Below are 19,516 nucleotides of genomic sequence, written 5' to 3' on the forward strand. Positions count from 1 at the left end.
TCATAAAGCTCTTTTAAAAAACAACCTAAGCAACCTCTCTTCCCCACCACTTCTCTCTTTCTCCCCCTTCTCCCTTTTGCTCTTGTTCTTCCCCCATAGAATATCGCTTTACTGTACCTAAGTTAAAAGCAGTAATGACCCATCAGCACAAAATGCAAATCTTGTACGAGACATACAAATAATAAATAGTAACTCTTTATATTAAATTTTAATAAAGGCAACACAATAAGTGCCACAGGCCTGTTAAACATTTCAGTAATATTTGTTCAAATAGCTTTCATTAAAAGTAGAATTTAACTTGCTCTCGCCATGTGTAATTGAAAGCAAATCTGAAGAGGGGAACTAGTCATAGATGTTAGAGTTAGAAGGGACCTCAGCAGGTTGAGTCCAACACCCTACCATGGGCAGGAAAGAGCGCTGGGGTCAGATGACCCCAGCTTGGTGCTTCTCCAGTTTCCTCTTAAAGACCCCCAAAGTAGGAGAGAGCACCACCTCCCTTGGAAGCCCATTCAGATTCTGGCAACCTTTACTGTGAAGAAGTTCTTTCTAAAGTCCAGCCTAAATCTGCTCTCCGTCAATTTGTGGCCGTTGTTCCTAGTTACTCCGGGGGTGGGGCCTAGTAAATAAAGCAGGGGTCAACAACCCCTGACATGCATGCTGAGCATGGCACGCAAGGCCATTTTGCTTGGCACCACTGCCAACTTGGACTCTAAAGAGCTGCTGCCAGCCACAGAGCCCAGGATGCTCCCAGCAGGTGGCTGGGAGGCTGCAAGCCCTGCTGCAAGCAGACTGGGCTCCGTGGGTCGGCTGCAGCCAGGAGGCTGCAAATAGCTGCTCTGGGCTCTGGCATGTTGGCACTCCAGCACCTTCCAAGGTAAATGTTGTGGTTTTTTCGGCACTTGGGCCAAAAAACGTTGGCTACCCCTGAAATAGAGCATCTCCTATTCCTTGCTGCCCTCCCCTGATGAATTTATAGGCAGTCACAAAATCACTTCTCAGCTTTATTTTGCTGAAGAGATCTAGGTCCCTCAGTCTCTCTTTGTAGGGCCTTGCCTGCAGGCCTCTGATTATACTGGTGGCCCTCCTCTGAATCCTCTCAAGATTCTCCGTGTCCCTCCTGAAGTGCGGCGCCCAAAACTGGACGCAGTTCTCCAGCTGTGGCCAAATAGAGGGGAAGCATCACCTCCCTGGACCTGTTCATTATGCATCTGCTAATGCATCATAAAGTGTGGTTAGCTGTATTGATCAAAAGGCATTAATGAATAGACCTGTTAAATGCTTAAACAGTGCATTAATAAATAAAGCACAACACGCAATGTCAAAATTAACTACTCAATTTTGCTACACACAAAACTGAATAAAACAGCTGCTGTAGGAAAATGATTCAGATGCATGGGATCACCATAAATGTATAATAACTCAGAAAGAATGATGTTTTAGTTTAGTAGTTGGGTAGACTCTTGTTTTACTATTTTTTAAATACACATTTTACATTGTACCTACAGTATGGTAAACTACTACAAGAAAAATACAGGCCATACTGATAGCCTCAAGTACAAGTCTAAGAATACCGCTAGTGATTCTTGCAATTAAAATGAAGCAGTGGGCCTACAAAATACATCTCAGTGGTTTTTTTTATTGTTCCTGAAACGTTTAACATGTGCTAAACTTCAAACACTGTAAATCTCTCTCATTTATATACCCATTACACCTGTATTTTAATGCTACCATCACTTAATTATATAATCCAAATGTGAAAAATACAAATATATAAAATCTCATGAGAACATATGTCATACCTTTTAAATGATCAGTTTCTTCCAAGCTTTGAGAGAAGCTTTTGAGCTTTGAGGGCTGTGAGTTTGGAGGATGACCCTGAGGGCTGCTCTGGTCCATGAAGCAGCCTCTGGCTCTGCAGGGCCAGCCACTGACTCTGCACCCACAGCTGCTCACAGCACCTGCCTGCAGCTCCAGGATTGGGATTGTGCTGGACAGGGGGTGAGTACGCTGCTGAAGCACTGGTCCAGCATCACTATTCCCTCCTTACTGAAGGCTTCTGGTCTACCTACTCCTCAGATTCAGCCACTCCCCAGCTCTGAGGTCCAACAGCTATGCTGAGAGGGGCTGGTCCCCCAGCCAGGGAACTGCACAGCCTCCTCCAGCCTTTCCTTCCTCCTGGCTTTATCACTTTTGGGATAAGAGTCTCTGTGTCAGGTATGGGTGCTGCCTCATATCTCCTAGGTACCTTGGGAAGCCAAGCCCTGGCAGCTGCTCCCAGCTCCCTACCCCAGGAGATGCTTGGCTGAGATTCTTTCTCTGCAACAAGTGGATCAATAGCATGCCCAGCCTCAGTTCCCATTCCATGGTTCTGAGACTGTGGCTGGGTTTGTTAGTGGGCAAACTGGCCACTGTGCCGCTCATCCCTGGCAGGCACAGTTAGCTTTCCCAGGGAATTTTTCCCCTTATTAGCAGGGACCCTTGGGCCCAGGCCCCAGGCATTAATCCGCCTCACCCCTTGCTAAAATCCACTACTTACTCCTTCTATTTCTTGGTCCTTTGTTCAGTTCCAGTCCAAGACTAATAAGGATGTCTTTCTGAGTACAGAAACACAAGTTTTATGTAGTCATAAAACAACTTGTAAAATGTCACCTGTGGGGGATGAAAGTTGATGTGAAAATTGCAGGCATGCACAGCCTACAGTGCCCCCCCAGCAGTATTTATTTATTAGGTTTATCCCATGTGGCATTTCTATCACTTGATAAAAGGCCTCATCCTGAAGTGCACAGCTTATGAACCACGTGGGGGCACTTCTGAGACAAGTGCTACATGAGGAATTGCTTTTGCCACTTCCTACAGCACTGGCTGGTTTTGGGTGTTACCGTTCCAAGCCACTTCCATTTATATAATCTGACATAATGCAGTACAGGATGCTTTGGCTGTAAGTCATTTTAATTTTTTTTTCTCCCTATCAGCAGTTTAAAAGATTTCCTGTTAACAGAACACTAAAAACAAAAAGGGGTGGAGAGTGGGACCCAGCCTGTTCTCTCCTGAAATGTACTTCATCTCCCGCTGTTGTGGAAAGTTAAATCTAAACATCTAATACTGAAGACACCTCCCAATCCTAAATTGTCACCAAAACAATATAAATTACAGCATATTGATCTTGATTTTGACTTTTTTGGTGATATTTTAACAATGCATAAAAATCCGAGCAGATAGATTGCAGGATTGTTTGCATGTACGTAATGTACACGCACATACCATAAGTGCATGTTTGTTCTGAAAGTATAATAAAACTCCTGGTTTAATATAAAAACCTGAGGAACCAATTGATGATCACCAATTTTATAGCAGTGATTGAGCTCTTTTTTATGTAATCTCCCAAGACACTCTTTGAAGCATATATAACTGGCCAGTAAAAGGCAGGCTGTCGAGGCTTGATGCCTCAGAAAGCAAAAAACCATCCATCCTGGCAGCTGCTGTATCTGTAAGGGGCTTCCCTTCATACTATAGGTAAACATACTCTTCTCCTCCTTTCTAGTCCAGTCCTCTGGATGCAATCCTCTGGGTTCAAGAGGGTGTTTAAATAAATGTGCAACTTGATTAAACCAGTTTTAGATGCAGGTACCCTGTGTTTATGTGTGTCAAGTTTATGATGTGTATGCTACAGTGTGTGTGTAGCTTATGATGTGTATGCTACAGTGTGCACCCCATAACCAACCACAAGTCATGTCTAACTACTACTGACATCCTTTCCCCATGGCAGCACAATTCTGTAGAAAAGGGAAAAAGTATCTATGTCTTTAGTACAGAATATCAGTCATTATGTATGAGAGCACTATCACAGTAGGCTGATTTCTGGGCTACCAAAGTTGACTGGTTTATAGCAGAGGTGTCAAGCATAAATTGATTGGTGGGCCATATTTCCTGCTTTTCAGGTACCTCCAGGCCACACCTGTTGTGACTGGTAGACTCTGTTCATGGTGCTGCTGGGGCAAAATGGCCTACCAACATGGCCAAAGCATAAGCAAAAACCAGGACTCTGCAGTGGTGGGGACCATGGTGTGTGCCCTGGACCAGTGTCCTGATATTAGGAAGAGCCATCGCTATGGCTGGAAGTGATGGCACAGCCATGAACCAGGGGATGAAAAAAGCAAACCCCCCTACTTCAGCCACCGCTGCTGCTCACACTTGTTGCTGAGTGCCACTGATTCCAGTGGCCAGTGACAATGGGAAATGCTAAATACTGTGGCAATCACAGTAGGGGCCACACCAGCACCTCCACCAACAGCAGCATTAGGCTAACTAGCTACTGTTACATGACCCCCACAAGTGAGCTACTCCTGCTCTCACTCCTCCATTCTGGTGCACCTTTCTTCACCAGGGCTCTGATATGATAGTGAGAAGCCCTGGAAAGAGATGGCAGGCCAGATTACCTACCTCTGTGGCTCAATTGTATGATACCCCTGATTTATAGAAACTTATCACTCCAGAAATGAATGGAATTGGTTTTGTTTTTGGGGGGTTTATTTTTTTTGGTGGGGGGGGAGTTTCAAGGACATTCTTCCCCTCCCATAATGTGTACTAATTCAGTATATTTGAAGTGTTGTAGAGTAGTGAATTTACTTTTCCCTCTCAGGGACTTGGCTTCTCAATAGGTTTCCTTTCAGGGCTTTCCCCTATGATTTCCACGTTAAGCAAAAAATCTTTCTCTGGCTCCTACGCTGAAATGGCCCCATTTTTCTCTTGCCTTCTCACAATGTATTCAGGCATTTGAATTATTTGGCAGAAGAGCTTTACTGGGTATTACACAGGTACAGGTAAGAATAGAAGAGACTGCTCAGATGAAGAAGCAGAGATGGAGCTTAAAAATGGACAGAGAAGGAAGCCTGACAGCCAGAATCATTATGGGTGTGTGGCTTAGAAAGTGGGCACTACACTGTGGTGCTGTAAGCAGGAAGCTATCACTGGTTGTTTGATCCCTTCTGTATTCATGAAATCAGGACACTGCACATTTTTGTACAACAGAAATGTCTTACTTCATCACTAGTTGTATCCTACAAGACCCCTGACTTTCTGATGAGCTTCACACTTTAAAAATAGAGTCTATACTGTCTTTTTAGGAAGAAGGAAAAAACTTCCCTATCTCCAATAAAGACAGGCAAGGAATTAAATGTAGATGAAACTAACCTATGTGGAATTCAGCAAGCAGTATATTACTCTAGCTCAAATACTGTGATTTTTAAAAGTAACATTACCCTAAGTCTCCTGGTAACTAAAGGAACCTGCCAATGGAAATTGAGTAGCAAGCACTTACTCCTCACAGGAATAGTGACTTAAGTGTTTTAACACGCTTTCAAAAATCTTAAAATATATAGGATGTGATTGGGGTAAGTCACTATCATTCTTCAGAGTCAAAGCCAGTATTTACATAAATGACTTATGGCAATGTTACACTTTGAGAATCTTCTGCAAATAAAAGTATAACAAAAAAAAGAGAACTCAAGAAACAGAACAGGATAACAAAAGTAAAATTACTTTCAGAGTTTGTCTTCAGGCACCTTTACCTTCAATATGATGAAGGTTTACTATGCAAAAGCATTGGTATACATTTTCAATATAATTGTATACTCTTATACCTGATGTAACTATTCATATATATTCTAAGCTACAAACACAGCTTTGGTACCCTCCCTATGTCTAAACATTCATTTTTGCAGTTATTGGAAACAGCAGGAATGATGAAGAAAATGCATGCTTGATGTGAAGGAGTATACAAGGCAAAAGCAGCATAAGCAGTAGAACACACTCACTGTTTTCAGTTCATTACCACTGCTTCCTTCATTTATGCAATGCTTACAACAAATTCTTATTTCTTTGTATTTGGTAATATATTTTCTTGCATACCACATGCCCCAAATTACATGCACCTTGATTGGGAAGGCCAAATGTTGGGAGAAAAAAAGATGTTTTCAAAGTCAGAACCAACAGTGTGACAGTGTCCAGGATGTATAGCATCTCAAGAGAGAGTCTGAGTGAGGCAGCAAGAACTTCCTAGTGTGGCATGATAGCATCAAGGGTAGGCCCCAGACCAGGGATAGGCAACCCCTGGCACGGGTGCCAGTGTGGCACACAAAGGCATTTTGCTTGGCACGAGCACCTCAGGGCAGATGGTGGGGATGGGGCTTTACTGCCACAACAAGGATTGGGCTCCTTGCAGCCTCCCCCATCATACACCCCTGGCACACCAGCATCTTACAAGTTGAGGTTGTGGGTGTTTTTGACACTCTGCCCAAAAACATTACTGACCCCTGCCCAAGATCCTAACAGGGGCAGTACCAAAATTGTTACTTCTTTAGTAGGAATAGTTCTTTATCTACATTCTTGTAAATAATAGTGTTGCTCCTATACCACAAACCTCATCAAGATATGGCAGACTGCTCACACCAGCTCATTTGCCCTGAGCCACCTTAATTACTTTTTCAGACCCAGGCTAAAGTTCTCAGCTAAGACCTACTGCAAATTCTTTACAAGCTGAGAGAAGTTTAATAGTGAACTCTACCCCTCCTGCTTTCTAGGCCTGAAAGAAGGGACAGCCATTTTGGCAACCACTGGAGCAAAAACTCCATGCTTCTACTCCAGCAAAAAAAATAAGCTTCCCTATTTAAGACACACACCCCAATTTTGGAGGGCTGATTGCAGGGGAGGGGAAGGGGAATGTGGTATACAAGCAAATATGGTAATCAAAATTATTTTGAAATGTTCTGCTAACAGCTTAAGCTGTTTCTTTTATGTGCAAAAAAACTTGTCAGTACTATTTGTTTGGAGCAGTTCTCCAAGTTGTTGGGTTGTCTCTTCCACCCATGTCAGAAGATCTTTATTTTTGTTCACCGAGTAGATGACAAACTAATAAAGGGGACTGGAGGGGAAAATAAAAAGTATGAGCATGCCGTTGGAACTCTGAACCTCTTGGGAGATGCTGTGAAGACTTAAATGGGGGAAAAAGAGGCAAGAATAAAACATTTAATATTTTAACCTATTGGGTCATATAAATCTGGTCTGAAATATCATAGTTTGGAAAATTAAGTTGTAATATTTAGTGGGAGGGATCAGGTATAAAATTAATTTATTTGTGTAGTAGAAGTCATTATAAGCCAGAGGCAAAATGTGCCCTGTGGGCCACATGCGGCCCGCCAGGCCATATTATCTGACCCGTGGAGCCCCTAAAAAATTTAGAAAATTAATATTTATCTGCCTCTGGCTGCCTGTCAAGTGGCCCTCGATGGCTTGCCAAAACTCAGTGAATGGCCCTCCACCTGAAATAATTGCCCGCCCCTCTAATATAAGCAATAGTTTGAGCAATGGAGTGACATGTGAAGCCAGCCAGAAGGCAGTCTGGTCCAGTGTAAACAGCATAGGACTGAAACTTAGAAAAGTTTCATTCTTTTCTTGGCTCTGCTACAAGTCCCCTGGGTGATTTCTGTGCCAGTTTCCTCATTGATACAACTGAGATAATGATGTTTATCTTCTGTGTAGAGTTTTAAGACCTACTGGTAAAGATGTTACACAAAAGGTAGCTATTATTATTAGTTCCTTGATGTGGTTAAGGAAGCTTCTGTGTGTCATGGGTCCAAAAAACAAACTGCCCCACTGCCTATTCCAATACTGAAATGATGCATCCACTTCTAATTTTCAATACTATTCAACAAGTATCAGGTGTAGCAGAAGTGCAGGGAGAAACACCTACCCCTTACACAGAGGTTTAAAAATCAGAATGGCAGCAGGGATGCCTTAACTAAAGCTTGTTCAATGAGCACCTGCACCAACATTTTTAAAGCGCCCTCACTGCCATTTTGAAGTGTGGGGACACTAAATACATAAGCAGCAGAGACTGCCTCAATTAATTGAGTCTGCTTTGACATGCTCTCATTATAGTACATGGGAACATCTACAGGAACCCCATAGTGTGAACTTGGTAGTGGGAAATAATGAATGTAAAATGCAGTCTTGCCAAACCCAGCTGCCAAAATTAAGACTTGGATCTAGCACAATTCAGTTTTAGCTTTCTTTGGTTGTTTGGTTTTGAGACATTACGGCTCATGTTTCTTAAGCTTTTCTCTTCAACCACGAGACCTGGACTCTGAATATATGCATATGTATAATTTATATATATAAACCTTCAGTTCCTACGTGGTCACATGAATCCAGAAACTCTGAAAGGAAAAAGCATTGAAAATACCAAGAGCTAGCACCACTGAATGATTTATAGTTGGGTAGGGGCGAATGGGTCCTGTTGTCCTAGCTGAAAGTTTCGGAATTGCCTCATCCCGGGGTTTTCAACCTTTTTTAGTCTAAGTACCCCTGGCAGCCGGACGCTGGGAGGGTAGTGCATAGCGGAATGCTGGTGGGGGGAGAGGGTAGCACACAGCCAGACACTGAGCGGGGTGCAGGGGTGGTGTGTGGCTGGACACACAGAAGGGAAGTGGGGGCGGCGTGCAGGCAGGCAGGGATGAAGCACCACAGGCTCCAAGGAGCAAGGCTGGGGCGGGGCAGGGAAGCTCAGCAGGCTGGGGTGAAGGCAGTGGCACCCCCCTGCGGAGCGGGGAAGCTCCCCGGGCTGGTGTGTAGTGGTGGTGGCCACAGTGTGCGAACTTCCAGTTCAAGTACTCCCAGGGGTACACATACCCGCGGTTGACAGACCCTGGCCTAGTCAAATGAGTAAAATTACACAAAAGAACTGCTAAAATGCACAGGATGCCCACTGAAGCAGAGACTGCAGTGGGGTACTACTCTTAACTCTTAACTTTCTGAGTCGTCTTTAAACCTATCTAGCTATTTTTGACAAGTTATCATTGTTCATCAGAAAATTGCTGGCATAATTTCTTTAAACCTTAACTAATCTACAGAAACATGAAACTCCAGAAATTTCATCTGCAGGGAACTGGTTTGTTTGTTTGTTTTAGTTAGAAACTACTAAAGATAGAAATGCTCATTTTGAGAGAGGAAATGGCCCAATTGATTAACAGTGAGGAAACAGCTGCTTGCCCACTGATTCACTGGTGCAAGTCCATTGTGTGGCAAAGCAATGGAAAGCCATGACCATCTTGTAATGTAGGTGCTGACAGGCCAGTAATTTCAGGGTTAGTAATTTCCCTCCATTCTGTAATCCATTTGGTGTCAGCATCACAGAAAGCACCACCGCATTTGGCTTTAATTAGCCCTTGCTCATAGATGTCTTTCTTATCTAGTTATAGTCTGTGGGAGTAACAATTTAAGTAGCATAAAAAACCCTACTCTGTCATCCTTAAGTGTGCCTTTAATACCAGGCTAGAGGCCTATTGAGATGATGCCAGAATTGGGTAATTTCTCCTCAGTTGAGGAAACTTGGAGTCTCTCTACTGTTTCTGTATTTGTTGTACATTTAAACAGAAACCTAAATCTCCAAAGGTTGTCAGTCTAGCACCTTTTTATTGGCTCTGACACGTTGCTCTAGGCTTGTCTACATGAGGAAAATGACTAGACTATGTGTGCAGTTAGCTAATCCACAGTTGTTGTTCTGGAATCGCTCTCTGCTACAATGCAATGCCCAGGTGGAGAGATATTCCAGGCAAGGTTCTTTGAGTACACGTGGTATTTTTTATCAGACCAACTGAGTATTTGGAAAAAAGTTCTTTGCAAGCTTTCAGGTGCAATCGCCATTCTTCAGACATAGGGAATCTCTGTTGGTCTGAGACTCCAAGGAATGAAAGAAGCTAGAAGTGTGACAGGATATCAGTGAGAATGTAAATAGGTGGAAATTAGGGAAACAAAAGGTAGAAAATGGAAGGGAGGGGGAGAAAAAAAACCAAGAGGTAAGTTAGGGAGAGACTACTATAGTAGTTTTCCAAGGTAGAAAAAAATGCCGTCTGTGAAAAAGGAAATAGCTGGAAATGAGGAAGACAAAGGGTAGAAAAGGAGGGGAGGGGAGAAAGGGGAGGAAAGAAGTGTTAAAAGCTCAGGTCTGGCAAACCATTCTAGTCTGGCATAGAGTGCCTACATGGGAAACTAGATTGTTGTAGAATAACATCATTCACACAAGCTGTTATGATCAGTTTCCCTTGATAGAAAGGGCCTCTCAGAAATAATTTGAAAGGAAAGGTGAGTGAAGTGTGTGACCGGTGGCGACACATAGGGGGTGCACAGGGGTGCACATGCACCCCCTGAGAGCACCGGTGCACCCCCTGATGGCCACACTCGCTGCTTAGGTGATGGGCAGGTGGGAACGCCAGTTCCCTCTCTGCAAGCATCAGTTGATTGCTGCACTTACTGCAGCCACTTTTGGATCGCTCATGGGGGAATCCCCCCTCCGGTCGGTGGGACTGGTCGCAGGGGGACACGTGCCCACCCTGGCTAAGGTGGCACCAGTAGCCCATGGGTGTTGTTGTGTGAAAGTTGTGTTGCACTTTTTGCTTTCGGTACGAGTGCAAGAGAGAAATGTGCAGAGATGACTAAGTAAAGGATGATGGTGCTAGAAAGTTAGAAGCTTCCTTAAAAAAACAACATTTTTTAAATATGTTAACCAAAAACAACCCCCTGCTCCCACAAACAACATTCTGTGGAAAAATTCTATGGATACAGCCATGTGGTTTTCCTTTGTATGTATGCTTCTGTAATACTTGAGCATGCTAGACCAGGATATCTATGATTTTCCAATTTAATTACCAAACTGCTAATAAAGAATAAAAACTTGGTTAATGCTTCATTAGATACCTGTAGATATATATGTCATATATAGTGACATAAGCAAACTGAAAAATGTATTGCAATCCCAAGAGACTTTAAGAACTGTGTATTTCAACCCTTTTGGTTAAGTTGTACAGACTTGGTTTAAAAGGAACAGTCATGTTCTGTTTCCTGGCCATGCTTTGATTCTTATTGATTCTTTATCCTTGGCTGAACTTTCTTGGCCAAAGGTAATTGGTTCAAAGTGTAAAGATTTGTAAAACGTGTGACGTGCATTAGACAGTTACAAGATGATATTGATTTATTGTATTGAAAGAGTTAGTACAGATGCTGGCCAGAAACCTGTCTAGGAAATAACCCATAATACATGGAACACTCATCTCATCTTAAACATTTGGAGTTCATTTTTTTCATATGCTATATGTTATGTTCCTCCCCACTCCCCCTCCCTAAAAGAGTGGGTTAAAAACTAGCTTAATTGTGGCTCCTGACCAGAATTCTGATTAGGGCCATGGACAGACATTCAGGGCATTTACACACATGCACCGAGTTTGCTCTGATGCACTGGAAATCCACGTAAATTGACACGCCCGGTGCTGCATCTAGTCCAGGTACACTTTGAACTAAAACACGTTCCATGTGCTTTAGCGCAAAGCATGCTGCTGCCATTTTCTCAGCGCTGACGTGCACTACACCACTAATACATCTGCACCAGACTCTGTGCTGGGTGCTTTTAATTAACACGGCTCACTGATTAAAAGCTCCCTGTGCTGTGGAAGGAGCACATGTAAAAATGCCCCATGTGTCTACTGAGCGAATTGCTGTTCTCGCAGTAGCAAACAAAAGTGGATAGATATTCAAGCTTTTTCTCCCAGAGCAAAAATGGCTGCTCCAGGGAAAAAAAAAACTAACTCGGGAACAACCAAGATTGTTGCTCACGGGAGACTGAACAGCCATACACTTCCCCCCAGCTTAACTCCTCCTGGACAGTGCTGTCAGCCAGTTAGCAGTAACATTTGGCAGTCTGCCACCTGGCCCAAACCCAGGCTCATAGTTTGTCTTGCACCATGTCCTGCACCTTCAGAGATGTTACAAATTCCTGAACACAAATATTTATTACGGTTAACAGGTGTTGTTACATATTTTTGCTTTGTAAGGCTCAGTTCCTAGAGAGATTCTGTAGCTACTGACAAAAACTCCCATGCAATTTCCTGTGTTACATTATTTCTTTTTCCTCCCCTTTTAATTTCTCAGTCGGTGGGCCAGTCGAAGTGCTACAGCACAACGTAGGAAAGATCGCCTCAGACAACATTCAGAACATATTGGACTGGACAATGATTTGAGAGAGGTATGTGGTGGTATCTGCTGGCACCAGGAGACCTGAACCCAGAACTTGAATGTAACTTGATTTATACCTGCCATAAGTTTTGCATTCATCTTTGTAACTATTAGATTCCTGGACATTGCAGATGTTTGTATCAAAAGCACATTTAAAATATTCAAAATTATCTCCATAGTAATGTAACGGGATATTATTTTTTAAGGAAAAAAATTATAAAGGAACTTGCAATTGGTGTGTATTGGTTGGACTGTTACCATACCTGAAAGTTCATGATTGCAAATACTGCAATATGCAAATGAAAGGAAAGAAAACAGACTTGCAGTTTAATTTTTCTATCTTATTTAGCTGTGTACAATACAGGGTCACAGTTTAGTATTTCAGTATTTCATATGCTTATTTGCTGCTCTAGAACCCAATCCTGTCTCTACATCTGTGAAGGCAGTTGCAGGATTCAGTCCAGTATGATGCATTTAACTTTTGTAGAGACCTTAAGATAAACAAAGGGACTGTTTCAAGACTGAGGCAGGATTTGTTGTAGAGGCTTTGTATTGTTGTGTATTGAATAGATTAGTACTTTTATTAGAAAGTCCATTTGAAACAGTAAGAGTATGTTTTATTACTTGTGCCCAAAACTTGAAAACTCCCACACATCTTGTAATCCTTAATTGCTTGTGCTTTTCTTCCTGTTTCTTAAGTTTCCCCTTCATTTAAAAATATATTTCCTTCCATATTTTTTAACTATCTGTATTTTTTTAATTCATCATTAGCAAAAATAAAACGTTTGTGCTGTTTTGCTACAAATGTTACTGACTAAACTTGACCAGTGTTGTCATCTGCCATTAAAAAAAAACAAATAAAATTGCCATTCTTAGACTCTAGTTCAAATATCTTTTCACAGAAACAAAGCAAATGGCATTTGTAAACGTTTATTACTAGTTTTCATGTGACAACAAATACAGTTCTAAATGTTGTCTTGTGTATCAACATAACTCTCTCAGTGCTTTGTCATGTATTTACTTTTTCCTTTTTTCCTTTTGCTGTGGATCATATGCATGCTTGTTTTGCTTTGTCTCCTCTCTCTCTGTTTTTTCTGCCATTGGTGTATCTGCCTCCTCTTAGCCATCGGAGGAGCTTTTGATTCGTCAGAACTCAATGGCATTCTGGGAGTGGGATCAGGGACCACCCCCTCCTGCACGACCTCCTAAAAAATCGTTCTCTGAATGCTGTCTGGTATGTTCTGTTTGCTCTTGCTGAAAGATGCTTTGAGAGTTACTGTTAGAACAAAGTCACTGCCTTCAACATCACTGGAACCTCTCCTTAGCATAGAATGTGCACTCACCCCTGTAGTTTAATAAAGTGTGGTTATACTCAGAAAAAATAGTATAGAAATGGAGTCATGGGGTTGCGTATTCACACTCTAGCTAAATTTACCATTTTAAGACTTATTTTTATTGTTAGGCTTATACACTCAGCTTGAGGTCTCAAATTCAGTGCATTTGTTTTCCCCCGCCAGTCTGCAAAATTAGGTTGCCAGTAAAGGTAATAGTACTTGATTCACTGGCTTTTCTATAAAACTTCTAAGACCAATAAAGTTAGCAGAATTAAAAATGTTTGTCAATGTGATAACCAGATATGGCTTGATGATCTGCAAGAAACAGAATATGCTTGTCTGTTTCCCCCCTGGTGCATGCACATATAGGTGTGCATGCCCATGCACACACAATCTTCAGACTATAACTGCACTTTGAATTTGTTTTATTTCCTTTCCCCTAATAGATCTCTCTGTTAGCTAGTCCCTTTACTTTTTCACTATTTAATTATGTGAATTTTGGCACTAATTAAATTAAAAAGTTATTTTGAGGTTACAATTTGAACAGCATACTTTCATTCAGTTGCAACTTGATGTTACTGCCTAAAACATTGTCTCAGTTTTTCATTTGGCTTTCACCTTTCTAGACTTATTCACCCATAATGTGCTTGGGTTTTAATTAGGTAAACTTTTTTATCTTCAGTTTGAAAAGTTTGTTTAAACTGATTCTTAGTTGATAAGTCCAGATTTGCATTTTGCAATGATCTTCCACTTTTTTTTGTTTTAAATAATAAATTTTAACTTGCAGCAATATGAGTTTGGGTTTTGTTCTTACTAAGCAACTTAGTCCAATATCTGTTTCTGCCAAGAAAGGAATGTCTGAGTGCTGTAAAGACATTGTGTACTGCCCAACTCAACAGAAAGCCCAGCAGTCCAGTTAAACAGCAGCATTGAGTCTCTGAAGGATTCATCATCACCCATCCCATTTGATAGCCGAGTGGTGGTTGAAGCATATAGGACCTTAAGTGCAAGCATCATTTACTAGATGGAAACAAGTGAGAAAGTCTCAGGTGTTGCATAGATATAAGAAGCATTTACTTTTTGCAATATAAGAACATTAGCACTGTTTTTAAGCTGTTTTATTCAGCAGCATTCTAACAGACTATCCAGTTTATCATCATTTGCCAAGTTTAAGTGCTTGGCTTGTTTTGTTTTGTTTTGTTTTTTTGACAAAAAAAAGTACGTTACATGTATTAAACATGGGGCATTGTTTTAAAAATGATGTTGAATATCAAGCACTGGACTTATATTTTGACAGCTTGTTGTGGCCCAGTTAGTGACATTCTGATTGAAGTTCATGCTATTACGATTAATGACAGAGAGTGTTTCAGTCTTCTGAAAAATCTAGTCACTGAGATGGGTTTAACAGCCTAACTTAGAAAATCCTTTTTTTATTTTTTTAAAAACCTTGGCCTTACATTGCATAGTAAGTGCCAATGTTTTTTTCTCTGTAGTTTATGTTAATATCATTTTCCAAAAAGAGTTCAAAATCATTTTTGTTTATTACGTGGACTTTTTAAAGTCGCCAGTGATTCAAGAAAGTTAATCTTTTTAAATTGTCCTCCTTATCCTATGCAGTTTTTCTACCTAGATGGTCTAAGTAAAACATTCATTAAAATTACTGGGATTTATATTCACCTCCATAATCAGATCAAATTGGTCAAGTGATTTTAATTTTTTGCTAGCAAAAATCAAGCAACAATGGAAAGACATGTTTAGTGCAGTTTTGGATTAGCTAAATTTGCTGACTGAAGGTATCTTAGTTATTAACACTTCAACTAACTCTGTATCAAGTAGCTAACACCACAGTCCTCTAGTTAGTTCTTGTCTGACTGCTGCTACTGCATATATATTGCACAGAAAAATCCCTTGCTGCTTCTGCTGTCCAGTGAAAGTATTATGCTTCTCCACTCCTACACTTAAGATAATTCACTGACTTTTTATATCAACATTTGTTTCTCTAGGATTAATGAAATTAGGACACTATCTTTTTTCATACTTATGCTAATTCTGCTTCTTCTAGAAATATATGCAGGAGGCAAGAACTTTAGGAAAAAATCTAAGGCAGCCCAAACTCTCGGATCTTTCTCCAGCTGTAATTGCTCAAACAAACTGGAAATTTGTGGAGGGATTACTGAAAGAATGTCGTATGAAGGTAATCTTTCTTTTTAAGTATATTCTACCATTAATTAGTAGTTTATTATAAACCTTGTCCTGCAGCTTCTCCCACGGAATTTATTGATAACTCTCTGCCTAGAGATTTTAAAGAATGAATCCCTAGAGGTGGTTTCCTGAGGCGTATCTACACGAGACATTTACTGCAGAGTAGACTAATTAGCTCTGCAGTAAACGTCTCACGTCTATGCGTCCAGGGCTATTAGGCTGAGGGATTTGGGACTTTTTAGTCTGGAAAAGAGAAGGCTCATGGGGGACTTGGTAGCAGCCTATAATTACATAAGAGGGGTACATCAGGACCTGGGAGAACAGCTGTTCACCAGAGCTCCCTAAGGGATAACAAGGTCCAATGGCCATAAGCTCCAGGAAGGCCAATAAGGCCTAGACATAAGAAAAAAGTTCTTTATGGTGCAAGTGTCCAGGGTCTAGAACAGACTTCCCCCAGAGGTGGTGCAAGCACCTACTCTGGACTCTTTCAAAAAACATCTGGACATTTTTCTTGCTGGGATCACTTGATCCCAGCTGACTTCCTGCCTATGGCAGGGGGCTGGACTTGATCTCATGAGGTCCCTTCCAGCCCCTAATGTCTATGAAATCTATGAAACTAATAAACTCTGCAGCAAAGTAGTACTTGTAAATACAAGTATTATCATGCTGTGGTGTTTTTTGCTCTGCAACAAGGCAAATGTAGATACTGACGTGGCTGGTTGGGGCACAAGGGTGCTTCAGTGTGGGGGCTGCCTGCCCTTGTGCCCCAGCCAGCCCCTCCACAGCATGTTGAGCCAGGTTGGAGCAGCCCCAGGCTCACAGGCTGACATCCTGGATCCTCTAGGATGGGGCTACTCCGACCTGGCTAGCTGGGGCTGCTCCGACCTGGCTCAGTGTGCTGTGGTCTGGGGTTCATGTTCTGATGGTATGCCCTGAAGCAATAAAATCCAACACAATATGCAGCAGAATTTATTGCTGCTTGCTAATAGCATGTGTAGACATACCCTGTAATAGCAAAAGGAGTACTAAATAGAAGCTCTTCAATCTTGTAATTTCCAGGTGCTAAACTGTGTGAAAAAGAACAAAAAGATTACTGTCTTCAGTATTTATGTTTCCACATATGCAGTTGTTTGGTTGCAGAAATTAAATGGGAAAGAAACAGCTAGTCAAATTAAAAATTCCTAGGCCTCTGAACCCTGCAAAGCTAGAGGAGAAGAGGGATGAGACAGAGCAGTCTGAATAGGCCCTGCATTAATATTCTTTCTGTTAGCATCCCCACACTGCCATTGAAAGAGAGATGGGGTACTGAGCTTGGTGAACCTGTGGTCTGACCCAGCATGGCATTTCTTATGTTTAAAGGTGTAATTTGCTTGATCACAAATTGGAGGAAAAGTGTCCATGTAATTTCCATTAAAATGTGATTTGCACTCTAACAAGTATTGGGAGACTCCATCAGTCCAAGAGAAACTGTTCAGGTTATGCAGTTGTTGTGTAGGCTACTGAAGTAGAACTTTCTTCTTGGGATTATTAGAAAAGCCCTCTGTATATGAACAGTTTAACATCTACATGTATTTGCATGAGTCATAGTGTATGGAGTTTAAAATTCCTTATGGTAAACTTTATTTGGACACTTTCCCTTTAATTCTTTTTTTTTTATTTGGAAGTAGAAACACTAATCAGAATTCAGGACACACTGTATGACTTTAGTCCAGAAAATGTACTCTTAGAAACTGGCTAATCTGGCAAATTTCCGAGTCTGTTGGATGACATTCTCTGTACATTTTGTCTTTTAGACGAAACGTATGTTGGTAGAGAAGATGGGCCACGAAGCAGTAGAGCTTGGACATGGAGAGGCCAACATAACGGGTCTGGAGGAAAACACATTGATTGCAAGTCTTTGTGACCTGCTGGAAAGAATCTGGAGCCATGGACTACAAGTCAAACAGGTTGATAACTTTAAGAAGTCACTTTATAGATTGTGGCATTTAGTACATAATAAAAGTATGTATTGTAATCCATCCCTCAGCCATATAAATAACACATGGTTCTCTAAGTAGGCCTGAGTTTATCTAAACGCTTTGAGTAAGCTAGTCAACTCCTAAGATTTTTTTTGAGACTTTGAAGAGCATCTTTCCACCAATTGTAATTATAATGTCATAAAATAATACTTTTAGCTTTAACCTCAGGAGTAGAAGGCTGGGGTAAGAACATGGAGGAAAGGAATAATGGAGCCAGGCAAGGCTACATGATTTGTTGGAGAGTGTTAAATTGGGATTGTCCTTTCCTATTCCCTGGTCTCCTGGGGCATTTATACACGTGCTCCAGGAGCAGGCAGGAAACCGGGGTGCTTTAATTAGAGCAGCTCTGATAGCCACTGTAATTAAAGCACCCGGAGTATCTCGTGTATCAGTGTCCCTGCGCTTAAAAATAGCAGCAAAGTCACTTTAACTAAAACTGATTTGACAAGATTTAGTTAAAGCACCCCCACTGCCATTTTAAGCATGGGGATGCTGATGCACAAGACATTGGAGTCTGTTGGAGTATAGTAATTACCATGCTGTAATTATGAGCCTTGCTGCTTGTGTACTGGTGCCCTTAATCTAGGAGCAAAGGACTTGAAAAACAGCCTTCACACTGATCTTCTTGATCTATTAAATCAACATACTGTGATCTATAAAACCATCACCATTTTTCTTTTGACAACCTCCTTCCTGCTCTTTAAACTTTACTAAGTGCTCTTTTTCTAGGGGAAATCTGCTTTGTGGTCCCATTTGCTTCAATACCAAGAAAGGGAAGAGAAGCAAGAACATAATGCAGAGTCGCCAAGTGAGTGTTCAGGAGTTCACTGTCTATATGGTATCTTGCACCACTGAGTGAGGTTAATTTTGGTAGGACTGAGACCAAAAGCACTTTGTGTTAGTTTTCTATTATCAATGTATAATTGATAATTGTTGTCACACTTAATTTTGAGATCTTTCTGAAATTTACTTGACCTCTGAGCCAAATATAGTATTTTCCACATGTCTTGCCATACTAACTCTCACCTTCAGGAAAATCATCAGCTATGCTTCCCTTAGTTCCATTTTAACTCAAACTAAACAACGAATAAGGTATGAAATGAAGTATAAGCTTCTGTTAGTTGGTGGTAACGTTCGTAAAGTGATTGAAAACATGAGTCAACTTGAGACGCTAATATTTTTCAAGTCTGTCTTGTCACATTCCTTAAATACCCATTAAAATTACTGTATTACTGTAGATTTTCTATAAGATATTTAAGGCTGCCTATACGTGTGCTTTACAGGGGGAGCATTTTAATTAGAGCAGTTCTCAGACAGCCATTCTAATTAAAACAGCTCACTGACACTATCTAAACCTCATTTGATGAGGTTTAAATAAAGCACCCCCATAGCCATTTTAAAATATGTGGGGGTGGGGAAAGGGGGGCTTAATACACATGACCATGAGGCAGTGCTGGAGCATTCTAATTAGAACTAGGTTAATTGAGCCTGCACGGACGTGTTCTAATCAGAACACAAACAAGCACATCTTTTAAAATCTTTTTTTCTTGAAACAGCATTACAAAAGCAGATGTTTCTGTCTCATCCATAACCTGCTTATTAACCCAGGTAATAAATTATGAAAATTGTCCTACCTGTGCCCAGAGGACAAACTTTGCTGTTCTAGACTGTAATGGAACTTACTGGCCAATTGCATATCAGGTGTCTGAGCTTTGACCTGGTATAGGATACATTTCCTAATCATTTTTTAAAGAGAATTTACCAGAAAATAGAGCATTATACACACAAACCTATCAGATATAAGTATCTGAGGATATGTAACTAGGATCCAGGTTTCCCTTTAGGACAGAACCAATGCACTTCATAAAATACTTTACAGTAAGAGGGATGTTAATATTTCTA

General features: G+C 41.1%; 1 protein-coding gene across 3 annotated transcripts in view; it reads left to right on the top strand.

Moving 5' to 3' along the window:
• Positions 1 to 19,516, top strand: part of DENND5B (DENN domain containing 5B) — a 200,546-nt gene that overhangs the window by 146,270 nt on the left and 34,760 nt on the right. For all 3 annotated transcript variants that reach the window (XM_090043350.1, XM_090043348.1, XM_090043349.1), the window contains 4 exons: positions 11,977 to 12,070; positions 15,457 to 15,588; positions 17,390 to 17,542; positions 18,344 to 18,422. In XM_090043350.1, coding sequence (XP_089899476.1) covers positions 11,977 to 12,070; positions 15,457 to 15,588; positions 17,390 to 17,542; positions 18,344 to 18,422 — 458 coding nt within the window. The remainder of the gene's footprint in view (positions 1 to 11,976; positions 12,071 to 15,456; positions 15,589 to 17,389; positions 17,543 to 18,343; positions 18,423 to 19,516) is intronic.

This window comes from Crocodylus siamensis, chromosome 4 (genome assembly GCF_052110815.1).
Source record: "Crocodylus siamensis isolate JL-2025a chromosome 4, ASM5211081v1, whole genome shotgun sequence".
In the NCBI taxonomy this organism is placed as follows: Eukaryota; Metazoa; Chordata; order Crocodylia; family Crocodylidae; genus Crocodylus; species Crocodylus siamensis.